This window comes from Molossus molossus, unplaced genomic scaffold (genome assembly GCF_014108415.1).
Source record: "Molossus molossus isolate mMolMol1 unplaced genomic scaffold, mMolMol1.p scaffold_m16_p_18, whole genome shotgun sequence".
Lineage (NCBI taxonomy): Eukaryota > Metazoa > Chordata > Mammalia > Chiroptera > Molossidae > Molossus > Molossus molossus.
This window is the reverse complement of record NW_023425353.1, coordinates 52,214,229-52,234,040: the sequence shown is the minus strand read 5'-3', so window position 1 is coordinate 52,234,040 and position 19,812 is coordinate 52,214,229. Positions and strand designations below refer to the sequence as shown.

Sequence of the window (19,812 nt, the reverse complement as noted above, 5' to 3'; positions counted from 1 at the left end):
CTAGGTGTTGGGAAAGGGTGGGGTGAGGGGCAGTGGAAGAAACTTGACCATGGTTGTTTTCTGAGGCAGGAGAGATGGCATTTTGCTTCCGGAATAGGAGAAAGAAGTGCACAGGACCATGTCTCGTAGCGGAGAGGACACTGAACCGATGGAGCTGTGTGACCTCAGCAAGGGCCGCTGACCTCTCTGAGCTGCAATTTCCCGGGACAGACCTGACGGGATCATCAGATTCCTTTGGCTCTGAATGCTGTTATCCCATGTTTTTGAACATCACCGTAGATTTGCTTTCTAGGAGTTTGTAAAGAGGACATTTGCCTTTCCTGTTGGTGCTGTGTGGAGTTATGATTGGGGGAGGTGAGGACGTGGTGGTAGAAAGCCAAAGGTGAAGCCATCACAGAAAGAAATCTGACTTTTAAGAACGGAACGCACGCATCCCTGCATCTTCAGAAAGTGTTTGTTGACTGTGTGTATGTCCGTCTGATGTTCGTGTATGCTCAGGAGTTTGCCTTTGCCCTTTGCTCTCTTCGGACTGTGCTGTTGGTACAACACCCGGAAAGGGGGCCCACCACCTCCGAGGGGCGTCCGGGGTGTCTCGAGAGGGGAGGGCAGGGTCGGCATTGGAGAATTTGAAGTTTGGTTTACGGTACAGGGACTTGATGGGGAATTAGGTAAAGATCAAGATATAACAGTGCAGGACTGGTGGAAATAGGCAAGGGTTTTGAGGCAAGGCATTCAAAGAATTTTAGGGTACGAACGATATTTGATGGTTTCCATGACAGAGTTGGTGGATATTTCAGGAAGTTTCCGTAATGATTTATCAAACCATCTCTGGGATAGTAAAGTAATACTAATGAGGGTAGTGGAATAGGACTCCTATCTTAATGGAGAAAGTAAGGGGGGTATGTATGTGCGCGCGTGCACGTGTTCGTTCTATAGCTCCTTGAAGCATGGTTTTCAAGCTTAGATGAGGACTTTGGCCGAGTGAAAAAGTATCTAATTTAGCCAAGGACTGACCCCTGACCAGAGGGGAGACTTAAAGGGGACTTTGAAGTTACACTAGGCTAAGGAGAAATGCCAAACCCAGACCACCTTGAAGCTAGCGTCAGATGCTCGGTCTGCTCCAGGCAAGGTGGATGGAGTTACTGAGGCATCGAGGGAGCTGTGAACCCAGGGGGCTCTGCCAGCCGAGGCAGGCAGTCCTGGTTCCTCCAGGAGAAGGAATCTGAGTTGGGAAGCTGCTTGATGCTCATCCTTTGATTACTAATGGATGAGCCACTGAGCTGGTGTCCATTGACATCTGGCCTGTCAGGACCAGGCCTTCGGGTGCCTCTCAAACTTTCAAGGTCTGCAGCCCAGAGCCTTCCGAAGCCATCAAGGCCCGTGAGCCCCTCCCCCTCGCCTCCTTCAGTTCTCTCTCTGTCCAGGTCAGGCTTGTCCAGCTGGGTGACATTGGGCTGGGGTCTGTGCATCTTGGCTTCAGCTTTATTGAAGTAAAGTAATAAAATAAAAGCTGCCACCACTGATTCTATTAGCATTAGCTCCTGTGATCTGATTTTATGTTGCATGTGCCCTTGTGTGTGCTGGATAAACAGACCACAGAATTCCCCCCTCCTGTGGAGTTTGCTTATCTGTGAAGTTCCACTTGACCCTCACGTGGATGATTTTCCAGCCTCAGAGCTGACATGGCCAGGGGGGGTGGGTCTCTGGACCCCGTGTCACAGATGGCGAGGGCCCCGCCTGTGGAAGCCGAAAGCCAGAGAGAAAGGAGACCGTGCGTCCTTCTGCTGGGTTCTAAGCAGTACACGTGACCAGTGGTGGTGCTCGGAGGAAGTGTGGAGCTGGGATTTGACTCTTCCGTCCTTGAAGAGGCTCCCGTTTTCAAAGCCGGGGTTCTTCAAAGCCCAGAGTGGTGGGCGAGTCGCTGTCAGTGGCTGTGCTCTGTGCTCTGTGCTCTTGATCAGCCTGGGGGACCGCGGCCGGGACAGGCGGCCGCTGGAACCCCCGGCTGCTGGTGTGCCGGTTGCGCCCAGCTTTGCGGTGCCGCGTCCATCTCGTCGCATGTGCCCGTATTAAAGTCAGGCATGGAAATGGCTAAGGCTTGCTCCTCCTGAGGCGGGTGGCGATTCTTCCTCAGCGCCTCCCTGCCCGGGGGACGTTCACGCAGTGATGAGTCTGGCGAGCCCCTCTGGGGCCCGGCGTCCTGCGGTCCTTTTAGGGTTCATTCCATTTCTTTTGGAGCCCGATGAAGCTCAAAGAAAGTGAAGATTGGTATCGATTTGTGTCACGCAAGACTAGAGTTCTGTTTTGTGTCGCGTGGAAAAAGGGGAGAAAATGCATCTTGAGGAGGAGTCTCCCGGGTGGCAAGCCTTGGGCTAGCTTGGTTTCATTTTCAGGGTTCAGTTTACCAAGAAGGATGTTAGAAGCCATCAAGTGCTGGTTGTTTCTCTGTCCCCAGCACAGGGTAACTCAAGGGGGCACTCTTGGCATTTTGAGCAGGAACGTTCTTGTTGTATGGACTGTGCCCTGGTTTGTGGGGTACTCACCACTCCTGACCCCCCCCCCCCAGTGCCAGTAGTTCTCAGACACGGTAATGTCAAAGGTACCCCTGCATTCAGATGCCCGCTCCAGCAAGGCAGTCCTGACTCCGGCACCAGCGATAAGTAGGCTCTCAATAAACACTGTTGGATACTTTCCACAGGCAGCTATGTGAATGTCATCTCTGGGCATGGCCTCTGTTGTAATAGACAGAAGATTCTCTAAGTCAGTTCTGTGTTTTTATTACTTGAGATTTACATAATACATATTTTTTTTAAATCCTCACCTGAGCATATTTTTCCATTTATCTTCAGATAGAGTGGGAGAGAGGGAGGGAGGGAGGAAGGGGAGAAGAGAGAGAGAGAGAGAGAGAGAGAGAGAGAGAGAGGAAAACGTTGACGTGAGGGAGACACATCAGTTGGTTGCCTCCCGCCAGGGACCAAACTGCAACCAAGGTACGTACCCTTGACCAGAACTGAATCAGTGACTCTCCAGTCCAAGGGCCAATGCTCTAACCACTGAGCAAACTAGCCAGGGTGAGATTTACATAATATTTTATGCTTATGAAATAAGTATTTATCCTGTGCAATACCATTGGAATATAGTTAGTTCTTTTTGTTGATTAAAAACAAGTATAGTGCCCTGGCCAGTTTGGCTCAGGGGTTAGGGTGTCGGACCACAACCAGGGGGTCACAGGTTCAATTCCTGGTCAAGGGCACATACATGGGTTGCAGATTCCATTCCTGGCCCTGGTCAGGTTGTGCAAGAAGCATCGATTGATGTGTCTCTCTCACATTAATGTTTCTCTCTCTCTCTCCCTCCCTCCCTCTCCCCCTTCCACTCTATTTTAAAAATCAGTGGAAAAATGTCGTCTGGTGAGGATTAACAACAACAAAAACCAAGTGTATCCCATATAGTTAATGGCTTAATTTTACTCACCTTTTCTCTGAAGCATTATTACATCATGTACAATAGTCCAGCACATAATGTATTATATGTTTCATCATTCTATTTTCTTCTTCCCTTTTAACACATCATTCTTCTAAGACAAGAAGTTATGGTAGGAATTTACAGAAATGCTGACTACCACCAATAATTGGAAGTCCACTTCTCCCTGGCTATTAGCAGCTCTACATATAGTTGACCGTCAGAGAATACGTAAACACTTTATCTTTCTTGAGGTTAAATTAAACCAGTTGGCTGTATTTCTTGGCAAACCTAAACTGATAATGGAAATATTATTCTTCATGAGATCTTAGCCATATTATGCTTATCAAGCATAATGACTTCTGTAGACTTAACCGTGTCATAAATGCACATTTAAAAGGTCTCTTGCACCCTGGCTGGTTTGGCTCAGCAGTTAGAGTGTCAGCCCATGGACCAGAGAGTCCTGGGTTCGGTTCCTGCTAAGGGCATGTACCTTGGTTGCAAGTTTGTCCCCGGCCCCAGTTTGGGTCATGTGGGTGGCAACCACTCGATGTGCCTCTTTCACGTCGATGTTTCTCCCTTTTTCTCCCTTCCAGTCTATCTGAAGATAAATGCAAAACAATGTCCTCAGGTGAGGATTAAAAAATAAAAAGGTCTCTTGCACCTGGGTGGTGGACGAGTGAGACTGGGGGTCATTCATGCGTTCATGCATTCGTTCAACAGACACTTAATGTACTTGGGATATAGTAGTGAACAGCAGTTGTAATCCCTGCTTTCACTCTAGCACAGATGCACATGATAAGTAAACTGTAAGTTGGGTTGGAAGGTGGTAAGTGCCATAAAGAAAAATAAGCTGGTAAGGAGGACAGGCATGCCAAGGGATGGGCTGGAGGTGCAGTTTTAAATGATGTGGTTCAGGGAGCCTTCGTCAGAAGGGACTTTAAAGCAAAGACCTGAAGGAGAAGTGAATTACTTACTGAGCCCGTTACGTCTCGGACACCGTTAGGAGCCAGGATGGCTAGGTGTAACTGTAATCTGCAAAAACCCCCAGTACGCATGGCCGAAGGGCCGGTGTGCACAGCAAGGTGAGGATGCCACCGACCTTGTGTGTGCAATATGTTCAACACTGATTTTTCAAAAAAAAAACCTTGTTGAAATACTGCCACCTATTTTGGTAAGGAGGATTGCAATGGATACATTTTTGTTTGTTTTTTTAACGCAGACAATTACACGGACTGCCAGAAAACAGCAAGTCGAGAGGAAATAGAAAAATAAGGCTGAGCATGGAATGAGTTTTATGTCCAAACTCAGTGGTCCTGACAGAATTATTGCTTCTCCCCAGCTGTTGACATCATGATGGTAACAAGCCTCCCAGGGGGATGACAGTGACAGAGCAGGAGGTATTGCTTCAGGTTAAGGATGGCTTTCGTGGGGGAAGCTTGAGGAACAGTGGACCGAGTCAGGAGCTGGCCCCAGCCTCTGATGCTGACCAGCCCTGGCCCCTGGGCAGGTTGGTTTAGCCCAAAAGAATGACTGCTTCTGTGCACTTCTGAACATCGTCTTGTGTAGGGAGATAAGCTGTAAAACAGGAGGGAGATGCACTTCGCAAGATAGCCAGCAAAGTCCTTTTCTAGTTCTTGAGTTCCTCTTGAGTTCCTTTCTCCTCGTACCTTCAGTCTGAAGATACAATTAGACTACTGCTTATCTGTAGCTTAAGAGTTGATGCCAGGCTGCAAAGTTGGTTACGTGGGATTGGCATGGCGTTGGGGTGGAATAGGGCTGGCTCTGCAAGCCCTGGGCATTCCTTCCTCCTGCCATCTGACGTGGCGTTAAGAAAGCCACACCCTGTTTGGCATTTCGGGGGCCGGAATGGTTCAACGCAGGTTCTACTCCCATCTCGCTCGGACGAATCAGCAGCCCTAGATTTCACTTCCGTGTCTTGAACTTCCAAAAGACGGCCGGGGAGTTAGGAATAGGAGCTGGAGAAGGTGCAAGGTGCTGACCTTGCTCTAGGCAAAGCCTCGGTTCGCCCACGCTCTCAGATAACCTTCCACGGTGAAAGAACCTTAGAGATGGTCACAGGGACTTCTACCTGTAATGTGTCTTTCATCGACTTACTTTCAGGAGAGTTGTAAAAGGATGGGTCCAGGTGGCCCTAATGGCCCCTTTCGGCTCTAAAGTTCTAAAATTCTCCGGTGATCAGAGCTGAGTATGTGTGCCTTTGGGTAGAGGACTCAGTCACTGAACACCGTCCGAGCTGACCCTGACGTCGCTTGTCGTCTGGGTGACGATGGTTCCTCCCTCCACTTTCCTCGGACTATTCCCTGGTCCCGTGGTTTAAGTGCTGGCCCCCAAGCCCGTTGAGAGGCAACGCCGACTCTCACCTCCTTGCTGTCTTCCCGCTCTAGATGATGAACCAGGTGGAAGGGCAGCAGAAGAACCTCGTGCATGCCATCGAGTCTCTGCCGGGTTCTGGCCCCCTCACTGCCTTGGACCAGGACCTGCTGCTCCTGAAAGCTACCTCCGCGGCTACCCTCAGCTGCCTCGGGGAGTGCCTGAACCTGCTGCAGCAGAGTGTGCACCAGGTGGGCCAGCCCGGCCGCAGGCCCGCAGCCTCAGGTGAGAGCTCTCGGTGGGCAGTTCTGTGCTTGAAAATGAATGCTGTCCGGGGTGTGTGTGCACCTGTGTGTGTGTGTGTGTGTGTGCATGCGTGCACACGTGCACCCCATCGCCCTCCTCCTTCACATCCACCTCTTCTCCACCATCCAAGTGTCTCTCCATGCACGCCTCTCTCCTTCCCTGCCCAGCATGGGATCTGTTTTTCTTCTGCCAATTAGAAGCATGACATCCTAGGAAACACTTAGCTAACATGTTTATAGGAACTCCTTTTAGACTTGCTGGCACCGCATTCTGAGTCTCGTTCCATTTGTGTCTTCTCACTCAGTGTTGTGTTTTCAAGGTCCCTCGCTAGGCGGCACCTGGTCTGTTATTTCTAACGGAGCCTGTGGTGCGTCCGCCACGTTTTACCCAACACTGTCCAGTGGTGGCCACACCGCCCCTGCCCTCTGCCCCGCTCGCCTCGCTGCAGGGAGCGTCTCCCTGCATGTCCCTCCCCGTCAGGGACTCAGGTGAGGATTTCTCGGGAATACCTACCAGAAGCATTGCTAGTTCTTAATCTAGAAGCCGGAGATAATAACACCCCCCCCCCCCCCGAGATGCCTCATCCTTTTGGAGGAGAGTTTAATCAATGAGCAGATACAGAGACATTAGTGAAGATTAACGTCAGCGATGCAGGTGGAACCAGCTTGAGGTTGGCCGTGCCGTGTTCAATTAGAAAGTATTAGTATTGAGAGACTCGCGGGGGCCCCACGAGCTTCGTTGCCCAGAATTAACTTCATTAACGAGGAAACGGACAAAGAGTGAAGTGCGCTGTGATGAGAGTCTTGTCTGTCACATTTTTCTCAAGGCCCCTTTGCTCTCCATTTACTAAGATTGAAAGAGATGTCGGTTTTCCGGAGGAGACAGTGTCTGGGTCACGTGGGTTTCTTTCTGTAGCACCTACTGTCATTTCCTGAGGTTCGATGCCACCAGCGCCTGGCCTTTGCTACACCTTTTCTGACATCGTCACAAAGTAGGTATTACTATGCCCATCATTTGGGTGAGGCGCCCAGAGCAGTTAAATTACTTTTCCAAGGTCACCCACCTAAGAGGCGAGAGGTGGGCTCCTCCCACTGTGCCTGGGGTTCTTTGTGCCACCTGATGGGCGCTAGGTCCCCTAACTGGGGCCAGGGACACTGTTTTGCTCACATCATAATTTTCTCAGGGCAGGTATATATTTATTTTGTTTACTTAAAAAATTATTTCAGCCCTGGCCAGTTTGGCTCAGCGGTTAGAGCGTTGGCCTGCGGTCTGGAGAGACCTGGGTTCGGTTCCCGCTAAGGGCACGTACTTCGGTTGCAGTTTGTCCCCGGCCCTGGTTGGTCGTGTGGGTGGCAGCCACTCGATGTGTCCTTTCACGTCGATGTTTCTCTCTCTCTCTCCCTTCCTCTCTCTCCCTCCCACTCTATCTGTACAAAAAATGGAAAAATGTCCTCGGGTGAGGATAAAAAAAAAAAAAATTATTTCAGACTTCTAGAAAGGCTGGAAGAATAGTATGAAAAATTCTCATGTAGCCTGGCCATGTGGCTCAGTGGCTGAGCATCGACCCACGCGCCAAGAGGTCTCTAGTTTGACTCCAGGTCAGGGGACCTGCCTAGGTTGTGGGTTTGATGCCCTGGAGGCAACCGATTGATGTTTCTCTCTCACAATGATGTTTCTCTCTCTGTTTCTCCCTCTCTCTCTCTCTCAAAAAATAAAAGAAATCAACAATAAAATAAATAAATAAAAAAAATTAAATCTGTGCCACATATTGGGGAAAATTTGTTTTGAATTACTGTCTGTAGTTAGAACTAAATTCCAGAATCTCAAACCAGTGGAATAAGAGAATATGGTAACCCCGGGAGTGTCATCACAAAACACATGTGTTTAGGATCTCAGGGTGCTTGAGGTTGATAGTAGCTGCAGCAGCCTGACTCCCACTGATAAAAACATAATGGTTCTATCTAGGACGTGCCGGGCTGGGGTGATAGAAATCAAGATCTCGTTAGAGCAAAACTCTGCAGGGTTTCCTTTACATGTTCGGTGGGCAGGGAGGTACAGACCCCCCCCCAGTACCGAACACCCAAACGCATCGTTCTGGCTTCAAGTCTTTTTGCTTTCTGAGCCCTGTGCTGTTTTTTTCTTCTGTCCCTTTTCTAAATCAGAAACAAATTTGTGGTCTTGTAGTATTTCATCTCCTACAGCATTCCATTGTATCTTCTGGGCAATGCGTTGTCTTTGGAACCTTTGTCTTCAAAGCTTGCTTCCCGAATGCTCCTTTCATTTCACACACACGGAGCCCCTGGACTGAACTCCAAAAATACCTGCGTGTTCATCTGCCTCCTGCCTCTGGGCTTGGGGCTCCTGGACCCGTCTCTGATGTCGCCTCTAGGGTGCAGCGAGCCCACAGGTTTCATCGAACCTCTTTTTGTGGAGAGATTTGTAATTACAATGACTAAAGCGACGTGGCTTCCTGGCCCAGGCTTACGCTGTGCAGCTCTCCTCTGTCCCTGGTGACTGCTGGATCCGCCTCGGCAATGTGACAGAGGCGAGTGACCGATGACGCTTTCCCCGGCGAGAGGCAGCCTCTGCTTCTGCACAGGGAGGCAGGCAGGACTGCATCAGGACTGGAAATGGCTGGGCTGCTTGGGAGTCTGGTCTTTTTGAGAAAGATAGAGGGAGAGAGGGGAAGAGAGAGAGAGAGAGAGAAGGAGAGGGGGGGAGAGAGAGAGAGAAAGAGAGAGATGGAGAGGGGGGGAGAGAGACATCTTCTGACTCCCCGTGTTCATCTCCTTTCCACCAATCAGAGACTCCCTTTGCTTTTTCTGTCTCTTACACCTTCTTCCCTGACACCTGCTGCTTCTGGTGAAAATGTACCCTTCATCACCTCCCCTTATTTTGTGATTAAAAGCTAAGATGGATGTGACAATTCCTTCAGGGAATAGCATATTAGGAAAACAGAAAAACTAGCATTGCAGAATATGTCAGATGGGTGGATTTTTTTTTTTTTTCAATTCTCTCTCAACAGAATTTCTGAGTGGCAACTTCTTAAAAGAAATCTGTTAGAGCCCTGGCTAGTTTTGCTCAGCAGTTTGAGCTTCGGCCTGCGGTCCAGAGAGACCCGGGTTCGGTTCCCACTAAGGGCACATACCTCGGTTGCAGTTTGTCCCAGGCCCTGGTTGGGTCGGGTGGCAGCCACTCGATGTGTCCCTTTCATGTCGATGTTTCTCTCTCTCTCTCTTCTTCTCTCTCCCTCCCGCTCTATCTGAACAAAAAATGAAAAAATGTCCTAGGGGAGGATTTTTAAAAAAAGGAGAAATCTGTTGGATACTAACAGCTCTCCATCGTAAATGTGCCTTCTGGTTTTCCCCAGTTTGTCAGCCCCCTCCATTTTGGAGCACCCTTTCGGGTCTACTGAACCCGGGAGGCATGAATTCACTGTTGTAGAAAGAAGGAGAGACCGTCCAGGTGCCATCACACGTCACTGGCCTCTGGGCAGAGGCCTCGCAGCCCGGCATGGGGACTGTGGCTCTCAGCCCTCCAGGCAAGGCTGACCCTGAGGCCAAGGACAGGTCAAGACTGTTCAGTCAAACCTGAAGCCCACAGTTAAATCTCCTTTAGCCTTTTCTCTGTCTGTTGTGTTCTCTTTTATTTTCTTTATTGATTTTAAAGAGAGAGAGGAAGGGAGAGTTAGAAACTTCAATGAGAGAGAACATCGATTGGCCGCCTCCTGCATGCCCCCCAGTGGGGATCGGGCCTACAGCCTGGGCACGTGCCCTGACTGGGAATTGAACTGGCGACCTCTTGGTGCATGGGTTGATGTTCAACCACTGAGCCACACCCGTTGGGCTCATTGGTTGATTCTTCTATGTGCCCTGACCGGGGATCAAACCTGAAACCTTGGCGCTCTAATCAACTGAGCTACCCAGCCAGGGACCGTTACATTTTTCATACAGGTTCTTTAACCTGTATTTATCTAATCAGCAAAGTCAAGAATGACACTATTTTCTGACTCCTTTAGGGATGAAGACTCAGCATACTTTAGTTTCCTTTGTTTCTCTGACATACTTCCCAATTTCTGATGATAAAATATGGGGACTATTATTAACATTTTAATATTGATTTAATACTGAATGTGTGGTAATGATTAAATCTCTTTAAAGTAATTTTGACTTAATATTCAGTTGTACCATCATGGTTAGAACAACTGTTTAAATTCAGATCCAGGGTTGGGACTAGGATGAGATGAGAGAGCCACTCACCTTGAGCATAAATTAAAGCACCAGCGTAATTAAGATAAATGGTGCTTTAATGCAGTATTTTTAGACCACAATCAATGAAAAACATTCAAGATGAACAAAATATAAACATTTTAAATAAAGACAGGATTCGACAGGGTAAGGATTAGGGTAAGACAAGTGAGAGAGAGTCTTATAAGATTTAGGCGTAGGAGGAGGCACTCATTTTGATGTTAAAAATATTGTGTGAGCCCAGGCCGGTTTGGCTCAGCAATAGAGCATCAGCCCGCGGACCAATGTGGCTCGGGTTCAATTCCAGTCAAAGGCACGTCCCTCAGTTGTGGTTCGTCCCCGGCCCTGGTCGGGGTCGTGCGGGAGGCAACCAGTAGATGTGTCCCTCTCACATCGATGTTCTCTCTCTCCTTCCCACTCTATCTGAAGATAAATAGAAAAATACCTTTGGGTGAGGATTAAAGAAAAAGAAATTGTGTGAAAATATCATTTATCTGGATGACTGAGTGTCTGGGTGGCTCTTTATTTATTTATTCATTTTTTTCATTTTAATTTTTTTACTGTTGAAAGTACTACAGATGTCCCCCTTTTTTTCCCATTGACCCCCTCCTCCCCGCTCCCACCCCCCTCATGCTTTCCCCAACCTAATGTCTGTGTCCATTGGTTATGCTTATAAGTTCTTTGGTTTATCTCTTCCCACCACTCCCACCCCCATCCCTCTGAGGGTCTTTTCTATTTTAATCAATCTAGTGGGTGGCAAATGGAATCACATTGTTTTAATTTGAGGTAGAGCATCTGTTCTTTTTTCTTTTATGTGAATTGTCTGTTCTTATCCTTTGCCCATTTCTGTATTGAGTTTTGTTCTCTGTGTGTTAGTAGGATCTCTTTATATAGAGTGTATATTATTGCCCTGTCACCTTTATATGGCGAAAACATTTTATTCCAGGCTGTTGCTTATCATTTGATTATATTTATAATATCATTCTTTGTTCAGAAGTTTTTATTATTTATGTTGTCAAATATAATCTTAGCTGCTTTGTTTCCTCTTTTAGAATGTCTTTCCCTACCTACAAATTATTTTTATCTAGTGCTGTCATAGGGTTTTTTTACTTTTATTGTGTTGTTATAGAACTTTAATTCACCTGGAATTTAGTTTTTTGTTTTTTTATTTTAATTTTTTGTTACAGATGTTTCTCCTTTTTTTACCCCATTGGCACCCCCTTCCCATCCCCCCCCCCCCCGCCCCGTCCCCAGCTTTGTTGTCCATGTCCACTGGTTATGCGTACATGCATATAAGTTCTGTGGTTTATCTCTTCTCTTGTTGGCTCTTTAAATTTTACATCCGATAGGAGTGTCTTTTTTACTTCAGTCTGGTCCCAGCCCTGCTCAGCTGTGTTTAACTGCGTTCATAGCTCACCGCTAGTCCATTTATATGTGACTTCTTCAGCCTGGAGTTCTTGATTCTGCATCTTTCCATTATATGTTGGCCTGTGTCCTCAAGGAGTTTCCCACCCACCAGAATGGGGGATATTTTCTGAGTCTTCTTCAGTGCTGGCTGCTGAAAAGAAATACAGTGTAGAGTGTAAGAGTCTGGGCCTGGGGCCAGGCTGCCTGGGATTTCATCTTAATTCTGCCACTTCGCTGGCTCTGTGTGCCTCTGTTCCTTTATCTGTCAATTGGGCATAATAGTAGGCCCCACCTCATGGGTTGTCATGAGGATTAGATGTGTTAACACACGTGAATTGTGTGCAGTAGTCCTTGGCACCCAGCAAGAACTCAAGAAACGTGGTCTCTGTTTTAGCAGAGGAAAGATCCTTCCGCCGAGGACAGCGTTACCCACAAGCCCCTCCCCACGGCCCCCAATCTGTACACTTGTTTGCAGTCTTCTCTTCATCTATTGGCCTTCTGGCATTTAGTGTTGTAGCGAAACTCAAGACTAGCTTTGTTTGTTTCCCCCTCCTTTAAGACAAGTCTAATTTTTTTCTGCCTTAACGACTGGAAAGATTTTCTCTTGATTTCTGTTACTCAAAAATGTTGCCAAACTTCATGAGCTAGGCATTCATTACACTGTTCTGTCTGTCTGTGTTTGCATGTGTTGGAGACTTCAGTCACCAGAAGCCTAGGAAAATGTTGCCAAGCTTTGGCTGGAACCAGGCCTGTTATAGCAGCACCCGCAGCCGCTCTTCAGCTCGGGCTGTTTCTGTACTTCCCTGTTGCTTCTTGTTTCCGTTGCACTGATCTGATCTCTACCCTTCAGCGTCTCTTAGGTCTCTGTTGCGCACTGTCTCTGTTATCTCCTGTCTGGTTGCTGTCTTTATGCCTTTGTGACTGCACAGTGGTAGACCTTCCTTATCTTTTTTCCCCTCTCACCTGAGGATATTTTCCCATCGATTTTTAGATAAAGTGGGAAGGAGGGAGGGAGAGAGAGAAACATTGATGTGAGAGAGACACATCAATTGGTTGCCTCTCACATGACCCCGACAGGGGCCGGGAATTGAACCTGCAACCCAGGTACGTGCCCTTTTCTGGAATCGAACCCATGACGCTCCAATCACTGAGCCAAACTGGCCAGGGAGCACTTCTTGTCTTCACAATGCTCCTTACCTCACGTTCTACAGTGTCGAGTCTGCTTTTTTGTAGTTTCAGTGTTCCTTTTCTACTAATACTGATTTCGTTTCCCTGCATTCCCTAGTGCATGCATCTCCTTTTCCACCTCAGCCTGTTTTCTTCTTCTGACCTGCTGTGCTTGTTTCATAGAGGCTGCCTTACCCTGTATTGTGCTGCGGGCGCACCTGTCCTGATGTTTTCTCTGACACCTTACGTTCGACATTTCAGAGATACGGCCTTCCTAGAAGACCTCTGGGGACACAGCTGTTCTGTACAATCCGTCTCATCCACTCTTTGTTAGAATTTTCCTCCTTCATCCTCCTATGAGACCTGTCTCTCCAGACTCCCAAATCAGTGCTTATTTATTAGAGCAGCTGCCGTCATCTGGGATGGGCTTGTCTCCTGTCCTCACTCACTGGATCTTTGAGGCTCTGTGTCCACAGAATATACAGAATACTACATGCCCCAGCATGCATTGCTATCTTCATCCTCCTGTCCTGGTCTTTTGTCTATTCCAGGATGCAGAGTGTCGCAGCCTGGCCACCCTCTGTATCTTGCTCTGGTGTCTCCCGGGTTATCATCTCTGAATGGTGGTGGAATGGAGGGTAGGGAGGGGCAGCGTCGAGGTGTGGGAGTAATGGAGGGAACACTGTCCTGATTCCCTAGGCAAGCAGATCTCATTTTCTCCTCGTGCTTTGTAAGCTTTCGTAATTAATCTAGAGGACATGTATGATTTGTGTAATGAAACAAAGTTTAAACAAAGTGGTACCCCTGTATTTATGAGACAGCTACTCAGTATTTAAGATCTGAATGCAACTTCAGCAAGAGTTGGTCAGCAAGACAGTAAGAAGTATCTTTTTACCTTCCATATGGCAAATTCTGCTGTCTTGAACCCAAGTCTGGTCTTAGGTCATCCTGCACCCTTTGATTTTGGTGGTGTGAGTTTTCATCTATTTTAACTGACATCAAGGACTGATGTATGGAAGCCTTTTTTGCCATTAAAAAAGAATCATGGTAAAATATACATATCAAAAAATTTACTGTCGACCATGTTTAACCACCACAGCTCAGTAGTATTATATACATTCACGTAGTTGTGTAAGCAGTCGCCAGAACTCTCTCCATCTCACAGAACTGAAACTCTGTACCCAGTAAACAATGACTGCCTGGCCCCGCCGTCCCCAGCCCCTTGCGGCCACATTCTACTTTGTCTTGCTTTTTGCCATTTTTTATGTTTTAACTTTTAGGAGTTTGTAAATGCACATATTTTTTTTTTTGAAATTTACTACCTCTGAAAAATATTAATAGTTATTCATTCATTCTGCACATATTTCTATAAAAATTTTTTCTTTATATATTTTAGAGAGAGGAAGGTTGAAGGAGACAGAGAAACATCGATGAGAGAACATCGATTGGCCGCCTCCTGCATGCTCCCCACTGGGGATCGGGCCCACAACCTGGGCATGTGCCCTGACCAGGAATAGAACTGGGGACCTCTTGGTGCAGGGGTCGACGCTCAACGACTGAGCCACTCCAGCCGGGCGATTCTACACATATTTATTTAGCACCCTTTGCTAGACCAGCAGGTTCTAGGGATACAGGCATGAACAAGGGCCGTATGTCCCTGCCTTCAAGGAACTGACTGTCTAGGGAGGAGAGAAAGACGCTAGACAGATAAATGAGCAGGGTGAGCTCCGATTGTGCTAAGAGTGTGAAGACAGTAGGCACACAGACTGGTATGACAGGGAGTGCCTATAGGTGCTGCTCTGCCCAGCAAATTCGCAGGGGGCTTTGCTGAGCAGGTGACATTCGGGCAACCCCTGGATTTATGCAGGGACACGGCTCTCCCCCACACAAGACTGGAGGGATGGCACACCGAGCAGAAGGGACAGCACGCGCAAAGGCTCTTGGCCGGAGCGAACTTGGCTCACTGAGCAATGGACAAAAGCATCAGCAGGGCTGGAGGACGGTGAGCAGTGGGGAGAGAATGAAATGAGCTGGGCAGCCTCGCAAGGCAGGTGCTTCCCACTGCGTTTCAGTTGCAGTGAGAAGCCGCTTGAGGCTTTGCAGCAACAGAGTTATATGACGTAACACTCAACATTAAAAAAAGATCTCTAGCCCTGGCCGGTTTGGCTCCGTGGCTAGAGCGTCAGCCTACGGTCCAGAGAGACCCGGGTTCGGTTCCCGCTAAGGGCATGTCCCTCGGTTGCAGTTTGTCCCCGGCCCTGGTTGGTCGTGCGAGTGGCAGCCACTCGATGTGTCCCTTTCACATCGATGTTTCTCTCTCTCTCTCTCTCTCTCTCTCTCTCTCTCTCCCCCTCCCGCTCTATCTGAACAAAAAATGGAAAAATGTCCTCGGGTGAGGATAAAAAAAAGATCTTTGCACAAATATATGTTGGCTTGGATAATGTTGAACACACCAACACACAATGGCCTCTGGAATACTGTGTTCATCAGCCAGATTCCCTCCTGGTGTTACCAGTTCAGGATACTTGTAGATTTCTCTATGAGTAACTCGAATGAAAAGGCTGATGCATATGATTACTTTATGGGTAGAACATCTGAGCTGCTGAATGGCTGAGTTCCAGGTCACACGAGCCCCCCCCCCCCCAGCCTACCATGTCACCATCACGCACCCCTACATTTACACTCAGAAGACTCTTCAGAGAGCAGGTCAGCTGAGCTGGAGCCCCGGTCTCATTCTCATAGCGGCATTGCTATTAAAGGGGTAAAGGTCAGTCCTGTCTCCAGTAGCAAGGACGTACAAATATTCTATGATAATATGACTCTTAAAAAAATATCAGAGTTAGAAAGTCTTTCTTTTTCAAGGATTGGGGGAGGATTAGAAAAATGCTTTTTGTTGACCAGCGTGGTGTTTATAAAAGTATCTCGCTAGAATGGGACGACCACCTCTGTGGCCGGTGATGGGGCTTCCACACGGGCTGCATCACACGGCAGAGGTGGCCACCTTTTCTGCGCTGTGGCCCTCATGTCAGGTGACATCCCCGTCACATTTTGAGCAGCCCACTTTTGATAACATTCGATCTTTGTTTTTTTAGTGTAAACATTAAACAACTTTTTTGAGTTAAAAAAAAAACATAAGAGAAGCACCTTTAAGAAAATATGGCTTTTGCCCTGGCCAGGCGGCTTAGTTTGCTGGATCATTGTCCTGTACACCGAAAGATTGTCGGTTTGATTCCAGGTCAGGGCACATACCCAGGCTGAGGGTTTGATCCCCGGTGGGGGCACATACAGGAGGCTCACATCAGTGTTTCTCCCCCTCTCCCGCCCTTTCTCCCTCTTCCCCTTCCTCTCTCTCTCTCTCTCTCTCAAATCAGTAAACGTATCCTCGGGTGAGGATTAAAAAAGAAAACATGGCTTTGGTAAAAAGTGAATTGTTTGTGCCCACGGACGAGGAGAGAAAGGGCCTGTGGTGATTCCGAGACTGCCAGTCCACGAAGCTGGGTTATAAATAGAATCTGCACGTGGTACTCATTCAAAACGATCTCCGCTTCAGTTCACCACGGTCCATTCAAAGGCGGGTCCGTTTCAAGTCAGTCTCTGTGTACAGCGAGGTACAAATATTTCTTGAGCTATAAATGTTTAATTTGGAAACTACTTGGCATCAATCTAGGTCTTTATTTCAGAAAACACCCTGGGATGGCCCGGGCCCAAGTCACATTCCACAGAGCAGCTGAAAAATGGGACATTTGGCTCTTTGCCACCAGCCAGTGCCAACATAACCTGGGCAATTTTACCAAACTCCGCTGAAGACGACCAGCCCTTCCAGCCAGAGCCAGAGGTAAGCGAGCACTTCTCCTAGCCCTTCCTGGCCTGTGTTTCCGCTTGTTTAGAAACGTAGTAATGATATTTGTAACTTGCTCATCTCTCCGTTTGAAGGGGAGACAAACGATAACGCGCAGCACTGCCTGGAGAGACAAAACCAGCCCTGTGCGCGCCCGGCACGTCCGCCCTCGTGTCTGGCAGCCGCCGTGGCGGACTTGTGATCCTACCAATGAGGACTCTCTCATTTTCATCGAAATGGGAGTCATTTTAACTTCACGCGGGAGAAATTGTCATACACACCTATGAAAATGATGCCTGTTGACACGATGGGAGCAGTTACAATATATTCTGTCAGTCCCCTGAATAATGGCTTCTGTGTGCGGTTCGTGCTGAAGATCCTGCCTCTCACGCTCGACTCCCGCATGCGACAGACCCGGGCCGGGGTGGGGCAGAGGCTGGGCCTCCTGCTAGGAGTTGCGGTGCAGCCCAGTCCAGGCTGCAGGGAACACCTGCCTGCTCGGGGAGGGGCAGCCCCTGACGGTCTCAGTGACCAGCGGGCTCTGGTGGCCTCATGGACAGTCGTCTGCCCACGTGGCTCCCCTAACAGTGCATCTGAGTGGCCGCTGGCGGGAAGCCAGGTGCAGCATTTCCTTTCGTCAGTTTCACTTTGCATCAGGAGTGAATTTTGTTCTTTTCTTCTCCTTGTGATGCCCGTGTCCTCGTGACATGATTGCGTGGCCTGGGCTGAGACCCACTTTCACCGTGTGTTAGAGGTTAGTCTTGATTTTCATTGAAAGCACGTTAGCCTGAAAATTGTAGGACGTAACAAAATCTATTCTGTAAGGTTGAAAGCCTAGGGCAGCTTCTTCAATCAGACGGTCTTGGTTATCAGTTGAAATTGTTCTCCAGGCTTCACAGGATTGTAAGTCTTGGTAGCTTAGCTCTTAAAGAGTGGGATCAACCTGCCTGCAGATTTCATCACTATCGATACGGTGCCTTTGCAGGGGAAGAAATGAATAGGGAAGGTGGGATGTTGAAGGCATTGGCCTCTACCTGTGCAGTGAGTTGCAGGTGGAAAACACAGCTGATGTGTAGGTAAACTGGAAGGTAAGTTGGCAACTGAGGCAATTTTAGGAGGCCCACTGTTAATATCACTATTTTGGGATACTTGGGTGGGGTGGCATTTGAGGATAGGGTGCTTTGCTGCTGCTGTTGAAAAATACAATTCCCGCCCTGGCCGGTTTGGCTCAGTGGTTAGAGCGTCGGCCTGCGGTCCACAGAGACCCGGGTTTGGTTCCCGCTAAGGGCACGTACCTCGGTTGCAGTTTGTCCCTGGCCCTGGTTGGGTCATGTGGGTGGCAACCACTTGATGTGTCCCTTTCACGTCGATGTTTCTCTCTCTCTCTCTCTCTTCCCCTCCCTCCCACTCTGTCTGAACAAAAAATGGAAAAATGTCCTCGGGTGAGGATAAAAAAAAAAAAAAGAAAAATACAATTCCCTTTATTCTCTTGTTTAAGAACCTTTGGGGGTTCACACCATAATGCACATATTTAAACTCTGGAGGAAATTTGGAATAGGGAAGTAAGTTATTAGATCTTAAGTAATAATTGTTTTAGATCCTCACTCTGCAGCAAGACCTAACAGGGGCTGTGATCTAATAAGCTAACTAACCAGGGCTGGGGTCTTCCTTATTCTGTGACTCCTCCTTAGCGTTATGGCTCTTCCCCGAGGGGTGCTTCCTCCAACCCTGAAGTTTGAGAGGCCAGTTCTGTTCTTTTTACATGACATCGTGGCCATGTGGCTTTGCCCGTCAGTAGCATCGGCAGGAGACAGTGTATACTTGTCCATAAGGAAAACACTGGCTCCCAACTTTAACTTCTTTAAAAATACCCTGAACAAGAACGAGGGAGAGCATTTGCCCCTTAGGTTAGAAACGAGCATTCATTTCAGGTCGTCATGTTTGCCCTGACCTTTGTTGCAAAAGCAAAATAAGACCTTGTTTGTAAGGACTTGCTGGGGGGGTGATGGGGTGGTGATGGTTTTCTGAGGAGAGAGATGTCGAGTTCTTTTGCAGACTCCCCTCATTTTTTTCAGTGACAACTCTGGGAGACGATTCTCGCAATCCAGCTAGTGTTGCCTGGATGCTGTTTTTATCTTAGGGGATTGTGCTTTGTTACTTTTTTTTTTTCCCTTAAGAGTTAAAACACCTAGCAATATCCACGCAGTAGTTTCCCTGTCAGAAAAAGAAAAGTATTTCCATTGCCTTTGTTTTGTACCTTTTTGAGAAATAACCTAAGAAGGAGGTGAAACTCCAAAAAGCTGAAACTTCTTTTTGAGAAGGTTCCTTAACCCTTTGACATAGAGCGTATAGTTATTATTTGAGTGATCATTGGGAGACTACGATTGTAGTTATTGTGATACTTTAGCTAATTTTTTTTGTTTGGTTTATTATTTTGATCATGTTAGGTCTTTAGGAACAATACTTAGAGCAGCTGTTCTCAATCCGTGGGTTGTGACCCCTTTGGGGGTTGAACGACCCTTTCACAGGGGTTGCCTAGGACGTAACAGTAGCAAAATTACAGTTACGAAGTAGCAACGAAAATAATGTTATGGTTGGGGGTCACTACAACATGTGGAAATGTATTAAAGGGTCGCGGCATTGGGAAGGTTGAGAACCACTGACTTGGAGATGAAAGATACCTCCTCTCTGCGGGTGTGTGTGTGTGTGTGTGTGTGTGTGTGTGAGTGTGTGACACCACCAGCAATAAACTCAGTCCAGTTCTCATTGGACACAGCCTGGGAGTCCTACAATTCACTCCATTCTGACAGCGCCTCCCTGGAGACAGCATTCGGTCCCCAAGTCAGGGCCCAGCCCTGCCTGCCTGCCCGCCCCACGCACACTTCAGGGACCGGCCACAGGTTCAGCGTCACCCGTGCTTCCGACCAGCCGACGGCCCTCAGAGGCTTCCACCGCCCCTTCCTGGGGTTTGCTCATTTGCTGGGTTGGCTCGCAGACTTCAGAGAAGGATTTACCTGTTTATTATAAAGGATATAATTCAGGAGAAGATGG

General features: G+C 48.0%; 1 protein-coding gene across 2 annotated transcripts in view; it reads left to right on the top strand.

The window, feature by feature from the left end:
- OSBPL10 (oxysterol binding protein like 10) overlaps positions 1 to 19,812 on the top strand; it is a 249,856-nt gene that overhangs the window by 178,897 nt on the left and 51,147 nt on the right. For both annotated transcript variants that reach the window (XM_036267081.1, XM_036267080.1), the window contains 2 exons: positions 5,871 to 6,081; positions 16,604 to 16,758. In XM_036267081.1, the coding sequence (XP_036122974.1) occupies positions 5,871 to 6,081; positions 16,604 to 16,758 (366 nt within the window). The remainder of the gene's footprint in view (positions 1 to 5,870; positions 6,082 to 16,603; positions 16,759 to 19,812) is intronic.